Consider the following 18,502-nt stretch of genomic DNA (forward strand, 5'->3'; position numbering starts at 1 on the left):
TATTAATGTCAAGGGAGTGAGCCGCGGTCCCAGCTTTTCTTCATCCCTTTCAAAATTGCTTTGACAGTCCCAGGCCTCTGCGTTTCCAATTTCCAGGTACATTTATCTTCTGACACAAAACCAGCCTGTTGGGGAGTGAATCTGCAGATCACTGTAGGGAGGAGAGACATCTCAGAAACATCAGATGAGGAGCTGACCGGAACTGTGAACCATGGCTCCTGGGTGCACAGAGTGAGAAGAGGGTAGGGGCGGGGTGGGTGGAGTCGGTGGATCACCAAGCACTCATTGTACAAGTGTGAGGATTTGAGTTCGAGTCCACCTAACTGCCTATAAGCAACTGCTGGCCGCCAGCCTCTCTCCAGGGTCAGAGAGAGAACCTGCCTAGGGGACGAAGGCAGAGGTGATAGAGCCGGACATCTGCTGACCTTCTCTGCTGTCCATGTGTACACACAAGGAGTGCCCCTCCACAGGCGTGTGCTTGAGGGAGACGTATGGACTGGTCGTCTCTGGGTAATGGGAAGGGCTTGGTTAAAGGGTGTGAATTTTCAGTTATAAGATGAATTATGAAGTCTGAAATGCACTTTGGTGAGATTATCAATAATATGGTATTTTATACTTTATTTTTAAGAGGGTATATAGTCAGCATTATCACCAAAAAATTTAAAAAATAAAGTTAACTATGTGAGATACAGGATGTATCGATTCCTAATGCATGTGAGGGTCAGATCATCACTTTTTAAAAAGATTTGCTTATTTATCATATACATAATATATATTATATAATACACGCACACACACACACACACATTGTAGCTGTCTTCAGACACACCAGGAGAGGGCATCAGATCTCACTACAGGTGATTGTGAGCCACCATGTGGTTGTTGGGAATTGAACTCAGGACCTCTGGAAGGGCAGCCAGTGCTCTAACCACTGAACCATCTCTCCAGCTTTTAAACATTTTAAATATACACAGCTGTACGTGCCAGCTATGGTTTAATAAAGCTGAAAGGGCTGAGAGAAGGAGGGCATACACTCTACACTCACGTTTCTCTCAAAGGGCTTATAGGGCCTGGACATAGACAGGACAAGGGGGCTGAGGCTAAAAGCATGAACTACTCTTACTGAGGGTCTGAGCTCAGTTTCTGCACCAAAGGCAGCTCTGTGACACTCTCTTTTGTGCTCTGCAGGAACTGGGAACTGCACGTGTAAGAACACACACACACACACACAGAGAGAGAGAGAGAGAGAGAGAGAGGATACATAGGCATATGTATAAATAAAAATAAAATAAACATTCCATAGAACCTGTTTGATTCCCCCACGCCATTGCCTGTGGCTCCGATCGGAACCCCCTCTTCTGACCTCTGAGGGCTTCTGCACACATGTGATGCACTTAACATATGCTCAGGCAAATATACATTAAATAAAAATAATTTTTAAAAAGGATGAGAGCAGAGGTTTGCCTCCCCGGCATAAGAAGGGATCAACCAGTGTCTCATGCCTGCCTCATGTTGGGAGGGCAGCCTTTAAACACGAAAATCCTCAGGGCTTCTGCAAAGCAAAGGAAGCATTGGAGAGGGTGAGCAGGTAGCTCTCACCTAGGCCCTTGAGTGACCTAATTTGGAGGAGGCAGGGCCCAGCATGAGAGCTGTGGAATTCAGCAGGGACAAATACTGAAGTTGATGCTAAGTCCATCTGGACCACATAAAGCGTTCAGAATCAACACAGTTTCTCCTCTGGGAAGGGGAATGAGAGCCCTGTATGTGGGCCGCATCCCTTACATCAGGAAGGCTACCCTGCCATAAGGATGCCCAGCAGGCCTGCCTCGGGTGTGAATTGTTCTCAGAATGGTCATAAAAGCAACAAAGATGCCTTCCTGTGTGTGATTCAGAGGCTGCGCTAGCATGAGGCACTTAGGAACCTGTGGATAAGGAAAACACTCAGGAACGAGAGATGCTTGGTGGTTACAAAAGACCTAAAGGAGTCTCCTTGACTGTAGGATACTGAGGGTGCTCTGTGATACCAACCTTGGGGAGACATGAACAAATACCTGTCTGCCCCACAGAGAGAACTAAACTAACAGACCACCTCTGAAGTTTGATTTGGTGAACTCATGTGACTTACTGGGGTTACAGGAATATGGGTGAGGGGTTACAGGAGCAAAGATGACTCCGTGACAGCTGCATTGCCAAAGCCCGCCCAGCACAGTGACAGCTCACAAAGCTGGGAACCTGGAGCATACCACATAGCCTGTGGGTGTCTCAGTGGGTTGAGGATAGTCCTTTCCAGGTGGCTTTCACTCTCGGCCCCAGGTGAGCTTCTCTGAAGACAGCTGGGGACACGAGGTTCCCCTACACAACCTTCCCTGTCCTCTGCCTCTGCCCTGAAAGACTAGAAAACCGGCAAGAATGTGACACTGGACAGAGGCAGCCACATTTTGAAAGAATGGATTTCTTTTTGCCTGTTAAAATGACAACTCTACTGGAAAAACTCTGGGCTTGGCAGAACTCCTGCAGTTTGGCAAAGCCCCTGTTTACCGTTTGGATGAAGAAAACACCCCACCCAGCCTGCCTCCCACCTCTTACCCTCCAGATCAGTTCATTTTTAGTATCCTTAGACTTGCCAAGAACCCTGGGGGAGGGGAGCCTCATCTGTTACCATGGAGGCTCTCAGCTTCTTTAAGGCCCAGGCCTGGAATCACTAACTTTGTAAATGAAACCCTCTGCAGCCCTGGAAGAAGCAGAGGAAGGATGACTTCTGTCACCTGTAATGTGAGCTCGCTCTGCTGAGTAAGCGGATACTCTGCCCCTTTTACAGATGAGGAAAATCGTGGTTCAAGCCTCACCACTCCAAAGCAGAAGAGCCCAGATCTCCACCTGAGTGTTGCTGGCTCATTCTCAGGGGTGGTTTTCTTCTGAGAACATGTTTTCTAAAAAGCTCAAAGGGGCTGGCAACCTAGGGAGGTGGCTCAAAGCACCTGCCTTTGTAAGGCTGGTGATGTGAGTTCAACCCTGTTAGAAAGGTCAGATTGCTGGTTCAGCCCTGGTCAGTGGTTTTACGTTTGGGTGAGAATACAGACAGTTAGCTCAGAACTTCTCTCGGGAGATATTTTTGGTTATGTGCAGATGGAGCTGATCTTTTTCTTCAAAGTCCTCAAACCCTGCTTCATAGAGAATGCCAAAAGAAAATAAGAAGTGACCACCCCACCATGTGTCCCTACATGCATGTCCGTCTCACTCCGGGCCATGTTCACTCCAGAGGTGGCGTTTGGAAGCAAAGGCACACAACGTCATCCTGAAGGAAGTGTCTTGCAAAGTGGCCACAAGGTCCCAAAGACCAGAGAGCATCTCTGTGGGCTCCACTTGAATACCAGCAGGGCATTTGAATTCCCCCGCTGGTGCCCAGGGGACGAGGGTAGACAGTGAATTCAGGAACTTAGAAGAATTCAACCCAAGAGGACTGGATACCCTGGCGCTCCATCTGGCCTAGGCAATTGCCCCAAGAGGGCAGGACTGACTTATAGCATAAGTGACCTGCTCCTCTCCAGGGCTTCTTTTCATTCTTCAAATAAAGCATCAGCAATGGTGTTTTCTAAGGTTTACATTTGAGTGTAAATACCCTGGCTTCAAATTTTATGTGAAGAACTTTACGTCCTTTTTTTTTTCTTTCTTTTTTTTTTTTTTTTTTTTGTCACAGCCTTTGAATTTGCATCCAGATGAGTTTTTCTTTATGTTTTGCATGTGCAGGAGAGCCCATTTCTAAGGTGACACGTGTGCTCTGGATTCTTTCTATCTTGCAAATCTTTTGCCCATTGCAATACAGCCCACAGGCTGTGGTGATCTTTCAGTCTTTCTGTGGTTGTGTAAGTGCTCCATGCTCTCGCAGAGGGTCTTAGCTCTGTTCCCAGCACCCGTGTTCAGCTTCCCACCAGCACCAGTGCCGCCAGCTCCAGGGAAAATCGGTGTCTTCTGTCCTTCTTAGGCACTGCACATAGGTGCGTACATAAAAATAAACACTTAATAGCTACAAGTTAAATAGCTAAAGTTACAAAAGTTTGTAAAATCCAGGCAGACTGGCTGGTAACCATTTTAGATACAAAGATGCCAACGTGCTCAGAAGCAAAGTGACTTGTGTGGTCCCAGAGATATCAAGGGGTGGGGCTGTGTCCATCACTTGGTTCCCCGTATATTAGTGTTTGTTTGGGTCCCTTTGCCTGGGAGGTGTATGCAGAAGCAGAAAAGACTCTCCAAAGCTCTCTTCCAGATTTAGCTTCCTCAGCCCCATCTCCCCTCTACCATCCAATGGACTGTATCCAAGCCTGTGCATCTTGAATTTGCAAAGTAAGAGAGGTGGAAAAATAAAATGAGTGTAAAAACCCACGTGAGTTTTCTCTACAAAGCTTTATCAAGCCCGAAGGCTTTAAGTGAGCTTTGGTGGCTCTCTCTCCCTGCTGCTCATGTGTTGGTGGGCTCTTCCTGGCTGGCTTGTCTGAGACTTCACAGCTCCCCAGCACCTCCCTCCCGAAGCCAGTAATAGAAACCGGCGCTGCTGTGTGCCAGTCCTTTCCTCTGGATCACCCTCTGCACAGAACCCTGTATCTTGCCTCCAAAGAGGATGCCTGGGTTACCGCCTTTCTTTGGGCCTTTCTTGCCAGGAGCGCAGACAGGGGAGACTTGGGGTCTCTGCCACCTACCTCCTGCCATTTGATTTCTTTCAAGACACTCGGGTCTCATCTTGGTCCAAGAGTTTGGCAGAAAGAACGTCGCTGGTTCTGGTAACCTTAACAGTTAAATTTCACAATTAATGTTGATCTGTTATGCGCTATAATCCTTTATCGGAGGCTGCCTGTTTGTTGCTATAGGTGTCTTTTCATCAAAACGGAAACCCATCTTGTGCACGGGTTTTCAGTTTGTGTTTTGTGTATCTGTGAATAGGTTGAAAAGCGAACTATGAAATACCTTTTGAGCTACTGTCTCATACTCTACCTGGCATAGGGAACGTCCCGTGTGTGTTCAAGAGTGTTGACTTAATCCAAATAACCCATGCATATGTTCTTAAACAGCAACTGCTAAGACACATATGTTCCAGGGGGTTTTGTGCTTGAGGTCAGCCACCCTGGCATGTGACATCCCTCACCTGGCCGGGTCCATGACAGGCTCTCAGGTCCTGACTACTGGTTTATTTTATTTTAATGCTTCTTACATTATACACAGCAGCACGCTTCTTTATGGCATTCCCAGTCTGTATTTTTATTTATGTGTATGAATGTTTGCCTGAAAGTATGCGTGTGTGTGTGTGTGTGTGTGTAACATGTATGTGTAGTATCTTTGGAGGCCAAAGGAAGAGCTTCAGCACCGGACCTCCTGGAGCTGAAGTTACAGGTGCTTGTGGGTTCTAGGAACCAGACCACGGGTCCTTGCAAGATGGCAAGAACTTCTAACAGAGGAGCCATCTCTCCTGCCCTCAAATAGCTCTTCAACAGAATCAATGGACTTTGCCTCCTTTGTGATAAACATAAATTAAAGTGACATTGCTGTACCAATGTCCAAAGATTAGCAAAGACGGAAAGGTGAACCACTGTACAGAGAGGTTGGCAAGTTGCCAACAGGGCCATACAAGGGGATAGCACACATGAGCCATACATGAGCCATACATGGGATAGCACACATGAGCCATACATGGGATAGCACACATGAGCCATACATGGGATAGCACACATGAGCCATACATGGGATAGCACACATGAGCCATACATGGGATAGCACACATGAACCATACATGGGATAGCACACATGAGCCATACATGGGATAGCACACATGAGCCATACATGGGATAGCACACATGAGCCATACATGGGATAGCACACATGAGCCATACATGGGATAGCACACATGAACCATACATGGGATAGCACACATGAGCCATACATGAGCCATACATGGGATCACTAACACACATGAATGTAATTTCCTATCCCCTGTGAATGCTGGACAGACCTTTCAGACCATGTGTCCGTGCCTAGGAACTTATCCTGCAGATACATTGCATCCAGAGGGTCAGGTAAGAAGCCATTCTTGAAGCATTGATGTAGCAGCAAATTAGAACACTCTAGAAACCAGTACGTAAAAGGGTACAGGATAAGTAAGTTTTAGCATGATCATCAGGTGATGTACCTATGAACCCCCTACGAAGGAGCACGGAACATGCCTGCAGCCGTGTCTAGGGTGGGTTCTTATGAGCCCTGCAGTGCAGAGTGGTCACTTTTGCAGAGCCAGTGTCTCGTGTGCACATAAAGGGAATCGATCGCATCGCTCACTGTCTTAGTGACTGTTCCGTTGGTGAAGAGTCACCCTGACCAAGTCAACTTACGAAATGAAGTGTTTAGTTGGGGGCTGGCTTACAGTTTCGGGCGATGGTCCACAGTCATCATGACGAGAAGCATGGCAGCAGGCGGGCAGGCGTGGAGCTGCAGCGGCAGCTGAGGGGGAGCTTATGTCTTATCAGAGAGGGGGAAAGCCAGACGTGGGGCTTTCGAATCCTCAACGCCTACTCCCAGCACCTCCAACAAGGCTCTGCTAACTAGGAACCAAGCGTTCAAGTACATGAGCCTACGGGAGTCACGTTCGTCCAAACTGTAGCCTCGGGTGGGAACGGGAGGAGTAGAAGATTTAAATCTCAAGTCCTGTGATGTGGCATTTATTTCTTGAGGGGTCTGGGGAGATGGCTAAATCTACAAAGCCCGTGTCATTCGTCTTGATGACGAGTCTGAAAGCCCCAGCACCCACATAAAAGGCTCTGGGGAAGTAGAGAAGGCAGATCCCCGAGGGCTTGGTAGCCAGCTAGTCTAGCTCCAGGTTTAATGAGACACCCTGTCTCAAAAATTGTGTGGGAGCAAGTGATGAAGACAACCAGAACTGACCCCTGGCCTATACACACACACACACACCCTCACACACACTCACACACACTCACACTCACACACTCATACACTCACACACACTCATACACACATACACACACATACACTCAAACACACTCACACACACATACTCACACACACACACACTCACACTCACATACTCATACACACACATACACTCAAACACACTCACACACACATACTCACACACACACTCACACACACTCATACACATATACATACACATACACTCAATCACACACACACATACTCACACACACTCACACTCACACACTCATACACACACACTCACACACACTCATACACACATACACTCAAACACACTCACACACACACACTCATACACACACATACACTCACACACACTCATACACACACATACACTCAAACACACTCATGCACACATACTCACACACATTCACACACACATACACACACACACACACACACACACACACACACACACCTTATTTATTTATTAGAATTACAAGACAGAGAGGGATGGGCTCTACCAATGGCCAGTGATAACCCTTGTTTTCACAAACAATTCCTGCCTTTGGAGTAAAAGGACCTTTCTTGGGGGTGGGGGGGACAGGCAGGTGACAATCAGTAAGTTGCAGATATTAATTCACCACAATCCCAGCACCCTCACTCAGACTGAGCATCTTCCCATGGATGCACAGTAAGGTCCTCATGACAGCTGTAACTGCTCGCTTTCTGGAGCAGCCTCCGCTTCCTGGCTTGCACAGGTACAGTGAGAGCATTGACTAATAAGAGCAGCCAGTCAGGCCAGCTTCCTCCAGCAGCCCGGCAGAGCTTCCTCGTAAATAGAACCGCCTCGCTCCTTAGTTTATTGTTGTGTTAGGTAAGTTTGGATAGAGGAAGCAGAAAAGGAAGTGCTCACACTTGATTCAAATCTGTAAACCCTCTGAGGCAAACCAGGGACGCAACAGTGAGCCATTGACAGTGCTGCCCCTCCCCCTCCGTGTCCCTGGACCACAGGGAACTATTGACAGTGCTCCGCTGTGTCCCTGGGGATGGGCTGGGAAGAAGATGTGATCATTTGCATTCTGAAGATAGAGGTGAGAGGCGTAGGAAGAGAAATCCCTGTCGCCAAGGCCACACTGGAGGAGAGCGTGTGCTGGCCGGTTTTGCTAGTGACCTCTGCGGATTATACTCATTAGTGGGAGGCTGCACGCTCTCCCAGATGAGCCATCCTGGCTCAAGCGTACATATTGGCCGCAGCTCAACCGAGAGCAGCCAGTCTCCAGATCCACGTGACTAAATCCGGTTACTTCTGGCAAAGGAGGGGTGAATCCTGGTCTGCCTCGTAAGCAAGGGAACAGAAGAGAGGCCGCACGCGGATGGTCAGCACCTCCTTCCAAAGCCGTGCAGGTCTTGCAGGCTTGACAGCTGCCAGGTTTAATTAAATCAAACTCTCTGAGCCATATTGAGCGAGTGAGTCAGCCTGAGGGTGGAGCCGAGAGCCTCCCAGAGTGTGGGATGGATAAAAATGATAAAGGCTAAGACGGGCCAGTGTCTCAAGTCCACACAGGGCTGCTTGGGAGCCTAAGAACAGCCTGGTGAGAGGCTTCAAAAGGATGTCCTGTTGTGTCTGAGCCAGGTGACAGCCACCAGGTAAGTCCTGGAAAGGGAAGGTCCTGGGCACTCTCGTTTTTGTCTCGAAACAGACATATAGACCATGTGTGTCATAGATTCACTTAAGTCAGGACTCCAGACTCCTCCAAGGCTCCTCTTTCCTTATACAACAGCCCCACAGGTTTCTGGAAGTTTCTAAGACTAAGTGTTAACCAGAAAACTACTGTGGTAACAAAAACGTGGACTCTGGGCATCTTTTAAAGATTTTATTCTATTTTTTAATTATGTGTATATATAGGATTGGGGTAGTGCACCTAAGTGCATATGTTACTGAGGTTGGAAGAGGGTACCAGATTGCTGTGGGTGTTATCAGGACAGTCAAAGTAGGGGTTGGGGACTCACCTCTGATCCTCTGCAAGATCGCTACCAGCAGGTGGCGCTGGGCCAGCTCCATTCCTGCTCCAGTGCCTGTCTTAAACATTGGCTTGTTGAGACTTTGCGTCTTGCTCACTTTTTAAAATACTTTATTATTATTTGTGTGTGTGTGTGTGTGTGTGTACATCCACACCTGCACCACAGTACACAGGTAGAAATAAGAGAATAATTTTTAGGGGTGACCATGTGGGCTACCAGGGTCAATCTCAGACCCCTCTACTCTTTCGATTGACAGAATGACACAATTAATGCCAATTTACTATTCAGTATGTAATAACCACACTGTGGTCTTCAGCTTCCTGTCTCCTTAAGCATTTACTCTTCTTTTGTGTTAAGACACCTCAAACTCATCTCTTCCGGTTCTTTACAAAGGACGTAGTGAGTTGCCAGGACATACAGCCACTGACTGAGCCACAGTCAGAGCTTACTGCTCCTGAGGCATTAGACCTGTTCCGCAAGGTGTCTACCCCCCAACCCCACCCCATGCCCTTAACCTCCAGCCACCCCGTTCTCTCTGCCCCCAATTTCATCTCCACGAGAGTGGGAGTCCACAGTACTTGTCTCCCTGTGTCTGGCTTGGGCCACGTGGCGTCACGTCCTCAGGCTGGTTGGTGTTGCTACGAATGATGCGTTTTCATCCATTTCAGCTCCGTGCAAGTTCTCAATTTTCTTTATGTACTCATCCCTTGATTGGTACCTCGTTTGATTCCAAACGGTGACTGTAATAGACAGTGCCTCAGTGAACATGCGTGCGGGCATCTTTCGTCTCCCTCCAGAATAACACCATGAGGTTCTGCACCATGTCATTTTTGAGGGACTTCCATCCTCTGCCCTATAGTGCCTATGTTAACTTACATTCTTGTTGGGGGTCTGTGAGAATCCCCTTCTCTGAACGTCCTCCGCAGTTTTATCTTTTCGCTTAATTTAATTTATTATTATTGTGGGTGAGTGGGTGGGTGTGGATTATGATTTTGGCACCAGGAGGCCAAAGAGCAACTTTTCCAGGTTGGTTCTCTCCTCCCACCAAGTGGGTTCCAGAGGCTGAACTTGGACCCTCGTGGTTGGCAGCAAGCCCCTTTACCTACTGAGCCATCCCACCAGGCCAGCATTCATTGTTATACTGTAACAGGGGGAAGTATTTCCAGCCGTGGCTCTGATCTGCATCCCCTGCTGGTGAGCGCTGTCAGGAGCTCTTTCATATACTAGTTGGGCATTTTTATAAAGTTTTCGTTTGCAAAAGAAATCAAACAATTTGCCCACGTTTGCTTACACTGTTGCTTGTTCCTGAACGCTCCGGTCCGAATGCCTTGGTGGGCGAACAGTTTATGGCTGTTTCCTCCCATCGGTGGCTCGGTGTCTTAGTTTAATCCCATGGGTTTATTTTTGCCTTTACTGTGTGTGTTTTGTGGATCTAATTTAAAAACTCACTGCCTTGTTTACGGTGTCTTGAAATGGCTCCTCTATTTTTTAGCATGTCTACTGTTTCAAGTTGTGCCCTTAGGTGTGTGATGTGTACTGTGGGCTGAGAGATAAAGGCTTCATTCCAGTCTCTGGTTTATGGATGCCCAACCCTGTCCTTTCTCTGGCATGTGTGTTTGATGCCTTCATTAGAGATGGTTGGCTTAGGGAACAGGCAGGTCCAGTTCTGGATTCTCTGTTCGATTCCATTGATCTGTGTTTTTCATTTTATCTTTGGGCTACAGTTGCTTTGTAGTATCAGTGTCTCTCCCACTGTCTCATAGCTGAGGGGCCCTGGAAAGTGGCCTTTCCCCAGGCCCATAACTGGCTATCCCAAGGCACACAATTGGCTGGTGTTCTGAATGCCATCCTGCTACTTACAGGGTACCACAGCAGCTGTTCCAGGCAGTCCCTCCCTACCAGCTGCCTTTAACTCCCGTGGCCACACCTCCCCTGTCATCCTGTTCCTGCACTGATATCTCTCCCTCTGCCCCTCCCCTCTCTCTCCTTCCTGACTGTGGCTACAAGATGTTCCAGCTGCCTTTAACTCATATCCTTTCCCTGACATTGTAGTCTTGCACTGGTCTCCCTCTGGTTTCTGACTATAGATACAAAGTGTCCACCTGCCTTTAACTCCCGTGGCCACACCTCCTCTGCCACTGTGGTCTGTACCCTTGCACTGTGAGCCAAAATCAGCTCTTCCTTCCTGAAGTGGTTTTGTCAGGGATAGTATCACACAGCTGGAGGATTCACTTTTGTTGGGCCTTAGATAGAACCACAGTCTGCGGGTCAGTCTTGTGTCCTTGCCTCTATTCCTGAGTTTCCTTCCCTTGTCATTCTTTGTCAGCTCCCAGTTCTTCACCTTAGCGAGCTGGGTCACATTAATAGCCATTGTCACTTGTCAACTGAGCATGACACTTCAAGCCTCCTAGCCACGTATGTCTGCAGATTCACAGTGACACACTCAGGGGTCCCTGCGTGCAAGCTGTTCTTTCCCATCTTAAGTCTGTGTCTCTCTCAACTTCTCGGAATAGATTGCTCCGACTTGGTCCTTCAGAGCATTTCTGTCATTAGGCTGTAGGAATCTTCCTTTGCAAGCATGCCAGTGACAGGTACACCCAAGTGACAGGCTCTGAATCAACCCCCCTAGGCTCTTTGGGAGCCGTCGATCTATTTCTAGCTCACTAACCCTCAAAGTGTGGTCCCTCTCACCTGGAAGTGTTCAAAGCCACACTCTCAAGCCGCACTCCGATCTGCTGAGGTAAGGACGCTGGGGAGGGAAACCAGCCAGCCCTGGGGTAGTACAGTGGATTGGCTTTCAGAACTATCAAATGCTAAGAAACACGTTAATCATTTGGATGAAATGTAAAAAATCTGACCTATGGTGCTTGCTTGTATTCCTAGCACTGGGGATGTGGAGGCAGGAGGATCTCAGTAAGACATTGTTCCTGAAAAAAAAGTAAAAACAGACAATGAAAGACTTGAATGTTGCTTTTCTGCCCAGACTTGTTTTAGCATTTATTTAATGGTTATATCCACAGCCTTTAAAAGAGCAAGAAGGTGCTTTGGATGCAATAGGTTGGATGGTGATAATACATAATAAGTTTTAACATGTCACCTGGGACGGAGTATTGTGCTCGCTCATACCCAGCATTATGTCAGCCATCATTACAAACCCGATGAGTGCTGATTTTTTTTTCCTTGTCAGAGCTTGCAGTAGTTTGAATAAAAATGACCCACATAGGCTCGTAGATTCAATGCTTAGTCCCCAGATGATAAACTGCTTGAGAAGGATTGGGAGGTGTGGAGTGGGTGTGGCCTTGGTGAAGTGGGTGTGGCCCTGGTGGGGTGGGTGTGGCCCTGGTGGGGTGGGTGTGGCCTTGGTGGAGTGGGTGTGGCCTTGGTGAAGTGGGTGTGTCGCTGGGAGTGGGCTTCAAGGTTTCAAAAGCCCATGCCAGGACCAGTGTGTGTGTGTGTGTGTGTCTGTCTGTCTGTCTGTCTGTCTCTACCTATTGCCTGTGAATTAGGGTGTAAGGCTCTCAGCTACTGCCCTGTTTCCCACTCTAATGATTATTGACTAGCTCTCTAGAACTCTAGGCAAACACAGAAATGGAATGCGTTTTTCTCTAAGTTGCCTTGGCCCCGGTGGCTCCTCACGGTGGTAGAACAGTGACTGTGACTGGGCTCAAGAGAAGACTTTTGTTGCTATTTAGGTTTTGATTTGTTTTGGGAGTCGTATCATTGAACCTTTGAGTTTCTTGCAGGACACCATATCCAGGGATTCATTCCAGAATAGAGCTGAGTGTGTGTGGCTATGTCTGGACCTTCTCCTCAGCACTGAGAAGGCAGTTGTATGAGCTGATAATCAGCAGGTGATGGGCCCTGCCGGGGGTTCTGGGCTCTGTAGGTCTCTGATGGCAGAAGGTGGCAGAGACAGTGGCTTGGGGGACAACCTGTGGCTGCACACCAGCATTCCAGGCTGATGCCAATTCTGGGCTTTGGGGCTTCAATGAATTTGCAAAGGCCTTCTAACTGGTTCTTGCCGGTGTATCTATAGGAGAAAGCAACCTGGTTTTTTTTTTTTCCCCTATCTAATTCTCTAATTCTAATATATATATAAAGTCTAGAGTTGGTTTATCAGCCACATTAGGCCAGATACATGCCTTATAAAACTTGGCCCCATATTCACCAATATCTCTGTCGAGTAAGTCAGTAGCTAGCTCTCCGTCAAACCGGTAGCAAATGACAAAATGCAGCCCAATGCTAGTCACATTCCGGGGGGACAGGAGCATTTCTTCAACAGTGCAAACCGATCTCCCAAAGTGTTTCCTCTTTCCCGGGGGGCAGATACTGCACAGGCCTGCAGACTTCCGTCTACATTCAGGCCAGCTTGTTTCTGCTTTCTTAGCTGAGTGTCATGGGCACGGGCTTGAGTCTGAATGTGGGTCTTAAGTGTGGCATTCTTCAATTTCACCAGAGGAGTGACATCATCATAACACCTCTGTCATGGGTCATTTGGAAAACCTGGCTAATTGTGAAGGCTTGAGTGTGTGACCAGAGTATTTTGATGCTGTTTTTAAATAACTGTTGGACCTGCATTTGAGAGTTCAGTTTGATTTTGAAATTCATTATTTTGAGTTCATAATTTATTATGAAATTATTATGTTCATCTTTATAGCTATGTGTTACCCAGGTTCATTTTCCCTAGAAAAGGGGATGAGGTGAGTTACTGGCTCTGTTGTTTATGGTTAAAGTTTAAAACAAAGTTAGTATTCTGCTTTTAAAAACACCCAGTAAATTTTGCTAGGTCCCTGGTCACCAGGGTTTGATGTCCTATAGAGAATTTTGCTTAAACACAAATTTTAAACCCTGCAAGGCTGAGCAGCTAGTGGGTAGCGGGGCTGTGCTTCCACATCACGCCTCTAGGTGGCGATTGTGCTGTTGGTTACCCGGGAAACGGTGAGATCAGCCGACCTAGAATTGAACCAAGCCTGCCTTTCAGACAACACTTTCCTACCAGTTCCCTAGGACCAGCCGTGGAGCAGGAGAATCTGTGGGGCTTTTGCTAGGTGCCCTGTCTTGCTGGAGTGGGGACCTGGGGTGCCTGGCTTCATCACTAGCAACTGGAGCAGAATTCTTTGCAGGCAGCTCCTGCCTCCTCACAACTGTGCTGTTTAAATCCAGTCAACCCAGGTCAGTCCGGCACTCCTAATGAGGTTATAATGAAACTCTAATCCTTTCTGTGCTGTTCTTGAGCGTGAATTAGGATTCTAGTCTGTCTTGGAATGAAAAGATACGAAGTTTACCAGCAGAGTCGTGCGGTGTAAACAGAAATTAGGAAAGTGCTCACAAAACCAGCTCGCTGAAGGGGCTACTCGTTTGTGGTGTGCTGCTAAGTGCTGGGTTTTTTTAAGTGAAACATTATGGTTATTTTATGGTTTTCTTCTGATTCTTTGCTTCATGGGGCTTCCTGTTGCTTCAGCTCTGAACTGAGCAAAAGGCCTAACTTTCAGTAAGAGCCCCATGGGAGCTTCTGTGGATCAGACTTCAAGACACTAACCCAAGGGCGCTGTCCACACTCAGGCCTCATGTTTGTTTGTTCTTTGGTTGAATTTGGATTTTTTCCCCCTGTTCCTTTGGAAATCTTTATATTCTTTTTCTGAATTTTCCGAAGGGAGTATGTATTTTTACATTCACAATAAGAAACATTTACCAAAGACATTCTTCAAATGGAAGGGCTTTGGAGTCTGTTCTCACCAAACATGAAGGAAACCCCCACTGTCTATGCCGACCATGGCTGCCTTGATCACTGGAAAATAGCCTTCCCATGATGCTTCACGCTGACTAACAAGAGACTGGAGCCTTCTGCCGGCTTGTTGGTTCTTTTTATTTCTCCAAGATGGATTAAAAGTGCTGATGTTTATACAGTAAGAGGATCGACCACAAAGCCTACTGCTAAACAGATGTTTCTGCGAGTTTGCTTTTCTGCATTAATAAACCACAGAGAATTTAGCAAACATCCGCTGGCTCACTGGGTAGATTCAGATGAACCCCGCTTCTCACTGCATCTCTGGCCAGATCCAGCTGATAACCTGATTCACCTCTTGGGGCTTGGCCCACCAAAGTTCTCTATCCCAGAGCAGGCCAGCTTGGCTCCACACACATAGTGACAGAAATACCACCTCCTTGTAGAGGGGGATGCAAGGGTTGTTGGTACTCTACAGTCTTAACTTTGGCTTGTCTAACAGGCTTCTGAGGACACAGTCTCTGGAGTGGTTCTACAACAATGTGAAGAGCCGCTTCAAGCGCTTCGGCAGTGCCAAGGTCCTGAAGAACCTGTACAGAAAACACCGTCTGGAGAGCGGCGCCTGCTTTGACATCCTAGGTACCACAGTGGCTGCTGCTCTAGGAGGGGTTGGTGGCTGGGAGTAAGAGAAGAAAGAAGGGGGCGCACACTTCATATAGACACGGATACTCCTTTAAATAGTAGGTTGTGGAAAGAGGGCAAGTGGCAGGGAGAGTCAGGTTTTAACTCAGGGTTTTGTTTTGGTGTGTGCAGGTGTGTGTGAATGCATGTGTGTATGGATGTGCATGTATATGTGTGCACTTGGATGGGAAGACCAGAGTCATCTTCTGGTGTCAAGAGTTGTCCACCTTGTTTTTGAGACAGGCCTTTCCCAGACAGGGAACTCGCCAGATAGACTAGAGCAGCTGGCGAGGAAGACCCAGTGACCTACCTAAAAGAAAAGAGAATGTCAGGGAAAAGATGATGTCCCAGGTTTTGACACCAATGTTAGGAAAGAGATGAAGAGAGTGGAGGGAAGGGATAGGTCCATGGAAGTGAGGCAAGGCATGGGGGTAAAGGGGATGCCTTTGGGGAACCCATGTTGGGAATCCCTTCCCACTGAGGAACCAGTCACATGATGGTATAGTACAGAATAGAGTTTATTCAGGGCATGGGAGAGTTAAGAGGGCGGTAGAGGCAGAGAGAAGAGGAATAGAGTAGAGGCCGGTCATGAGCATGTGGAGAGAGAGAGAGAAAGGGAATGGGAGAGGAGGGGTAAGAGTAGAGAACAAGAGATAACAAGAGGCCAAGAGAGTAAGAGACCAACATAGTAAGACAGCAAGAGGGGAAGGAGGGGGCAAGCAGCCCCTTTATAGTGTCAGGTAACTGGAGCAGAGCTTACCTGGCTATTGCCACGTAACTGGGGTTTACAGAATCCCAGCACCACCTGTCTCTGCCCCTCCGTTATCTGCACCAACCGCCAGTGTTAGGATTAAAGGCACATGTGACCATGCCTAGCTTTTTATTCTGGGAATCGAACTGAGGTCCCCAAGCCTGAACAGCAAGCACCTTATACTAAGTACCTCTCCAGCCCCAACTCCTGGGCTGTGAACAGTCCTTCTGGGCTAGACTTGAGATCTTGGAAATCCAAACTCTTCCAGCAAATTGTAGGCATTTTAATTATGGGTTCTTATAATTTAAATCATCTGTGTGTGTTCATGAACACAAGCATGTGTGTGCACCTATCTATGCACATGTATGTGAAGGCCAGAGGAAAGCATGGTGTTTCCCGCCCTACCTCTCTCCCATTCCCTCGATGCAGAGCCTCCCACTGACCTGGAACCAGTCTGTGGCCCCGAGGCCCACCAGTCCTCCTGTCTCCACTGCCCGCAGCACTGCAGTTGGAAGTGTATGTGAGGCCACACTTAGCTTTTTACATGGGTCCTGGGGATTTGAACTCAGGTCCTCATGCTTGTTCAGCAGTGCTCTGACCACTGAACAACCTGCCCAGCCCCTAGACTATCACACCCTGATTCCTTGTGGAAATGAGAGGCCAGATCCATACCCTGAGGGTGCACACACCCATTTCTTCACTCTGAGTTCTATCACACCCATTTCTTCACTCTGAGTTCTATCACACCCATTTCTTCACTCTGAGTTCTATTGGGAGACCAGACCTATATCTTGAGAGTTCACACACCCACTTGCTCATATTCTGAGTTCTGTTTCCCAGATTAGGAATTCAGCGTCCTAGCAAAGTGACAAGAATGTCAGTGTCCTCCTAGAAAGCCCAAAGGACAAACTTTTAACCCTACAAGCTTCCCAGGAAGGTGTTTAGCTGAGAAAAGCTGCAGTCATACGATATCAAATATGGTGGCTAACCTCGATTCTTTCTCAGAGTGCATCTGGGGGACACTTCTTCAGTAGAGAGAGGGAACAGTTAAACCATTAGTTTAGGGAGACTTGTTTAGGTAGCTGCCATGCCCCATATCCCTAAAGATAAGGAGATGCCACTTCACACAGCAGGGGGCATCTATGTGCCTGTTTTTCTGGTCAGGAAGTCAAGGGCTTAAAGAGGGTTGTAACTTACTGAGGGTGACACACAGCAGGTGATCTGCAGGTCCAGAGACTGGCCTCACAGTCCCCAGACCTCACACCATGGCTTTGCCCTTCCCCCACACTGCCTCCCAGAAACCAAATGTGGGCTGCTATGTCAAAATTCACAAGAGCAGACACCATGGAAACAGTAGAAGTCCATTTGGCTGGAAGTTTAAGAGGCTGGAAAGGCACCCTCCCATTCTCCTCCCTCTCCCTCTCTCTCTCCCCCCCTTCCCTCCTTCTCCTTTTCTCCCTCTCTCCCTCCCTCCTCCTTCTTCTTCTCTCCCTCTCTCTCTTTCTCTCTCCCCCCATCTCCCTCTCCCGTGTGTGTGTGTGTGTGTGTGTGTGTGTGTGTGCATGTGCATATGCACAAGTGTAATGCCTACAGAATCTAGAAGAAGCTATCAGATCCTTTAGAACTTGAGCCTCAGGTGGTTGGGAACTTACTGCTGTGAGTTCTGGGAGTCAGAGATGGTTGTGAGCCTCCTGATGTGGGTGCTGGGAACTGAACTCGGGACCTCTGGAAGAGCAGTAAAGCACTCTTAATCACTGAGCCACCTCTCCAGACCCTTGGCAAGGACCATTTTGCTGTGTTATCCAGAGCAGAAGATAGAAAGGTAGGTCACACATGGAACACCAAGAAAGGAAGAAGGGTTGTTCCCAGTCAGTCCACTCTTGAGTGACTACACTTCCAGGACAACACTAATCCACCAGTTAGGGGTGGGCTCTCCTGGTCTAGTCACTCTTGTTAAGGTCTACTTCCAAACTCATCGCATTGAGGATTAAAGCTAATCATGAGTTTGGAGGGAAAAAAATATACACTCAAGCCACAGCAGAAGAGACTGGGAGAAAGTTGGGGTGCAGTTGGACTAGAAACCATCACGCAGACAGAAAAGAAAACAACATGTCAAATACTGGATCATTGCAGCATCAAGCCATTTGCAAGGCAGGTTTCATCAATGTGGCTGACCCACCAGCTCAGTGGCTCAAAGCCATTCATGTTTGTCAGAGACCTTTCATGCCTTGTCTCTCTGTCCTCTAGGAGGAGGATTGTTTGAACCCAACCTGGAGAATGAGGGGAGTATCTCAGGAAGTGACTCCACATTCTACAGGCAGTCGGAAGGTAAGGTCGAGGGACTGACAGCCACTGAGCATTTGGAGGACTAGCTGTGACTGTAACCACGC

At 47.8% G+C, this 18,502-nt stretch overlaps 1 protein-coding gene across 2 annotated transcripts in view; it reads left to right on the forward strand.

Annotated features, from left to right (window-relative positions):
* MYRIP (myosin VIIA and Rab interacting protein) overlaps nucleotides 1–18,502 on the forward strand; it is a 157,440-nt gene that overhangs the window by 92,779 nt on the left and 46,159 nt on the right. For both annotated transcript variants that reach the window (XM_080934275.1, XM_080934276.1), the window contains exons 4-5: nucleotides 15,183–15,319; nucleotides 18,360–18,440. In XM_080934275.1, coding sequence (XP_080790401.1) covers nucleotides 15,183–15,319; nucleotides 18,360–18,440 — 218 coding nt within the window. The remainder of the gene's footprint in view (nucleotides 1–15,182; nucleotides 15,320–18,359; nucleotides 18,441–18,502) is intronic.

The sequence above is a fragment of the Micromys minutus genome (genome assembly GCF_963924665.1).
Source record: "Micromys minutus genome assembly, chromosome: 21".
Taxonomy (NCBI): Eukaryota; Metazoa; Chordata; class Mammalia; order Rodentia; family Muridae; genus Micromys; species Micromys minutus.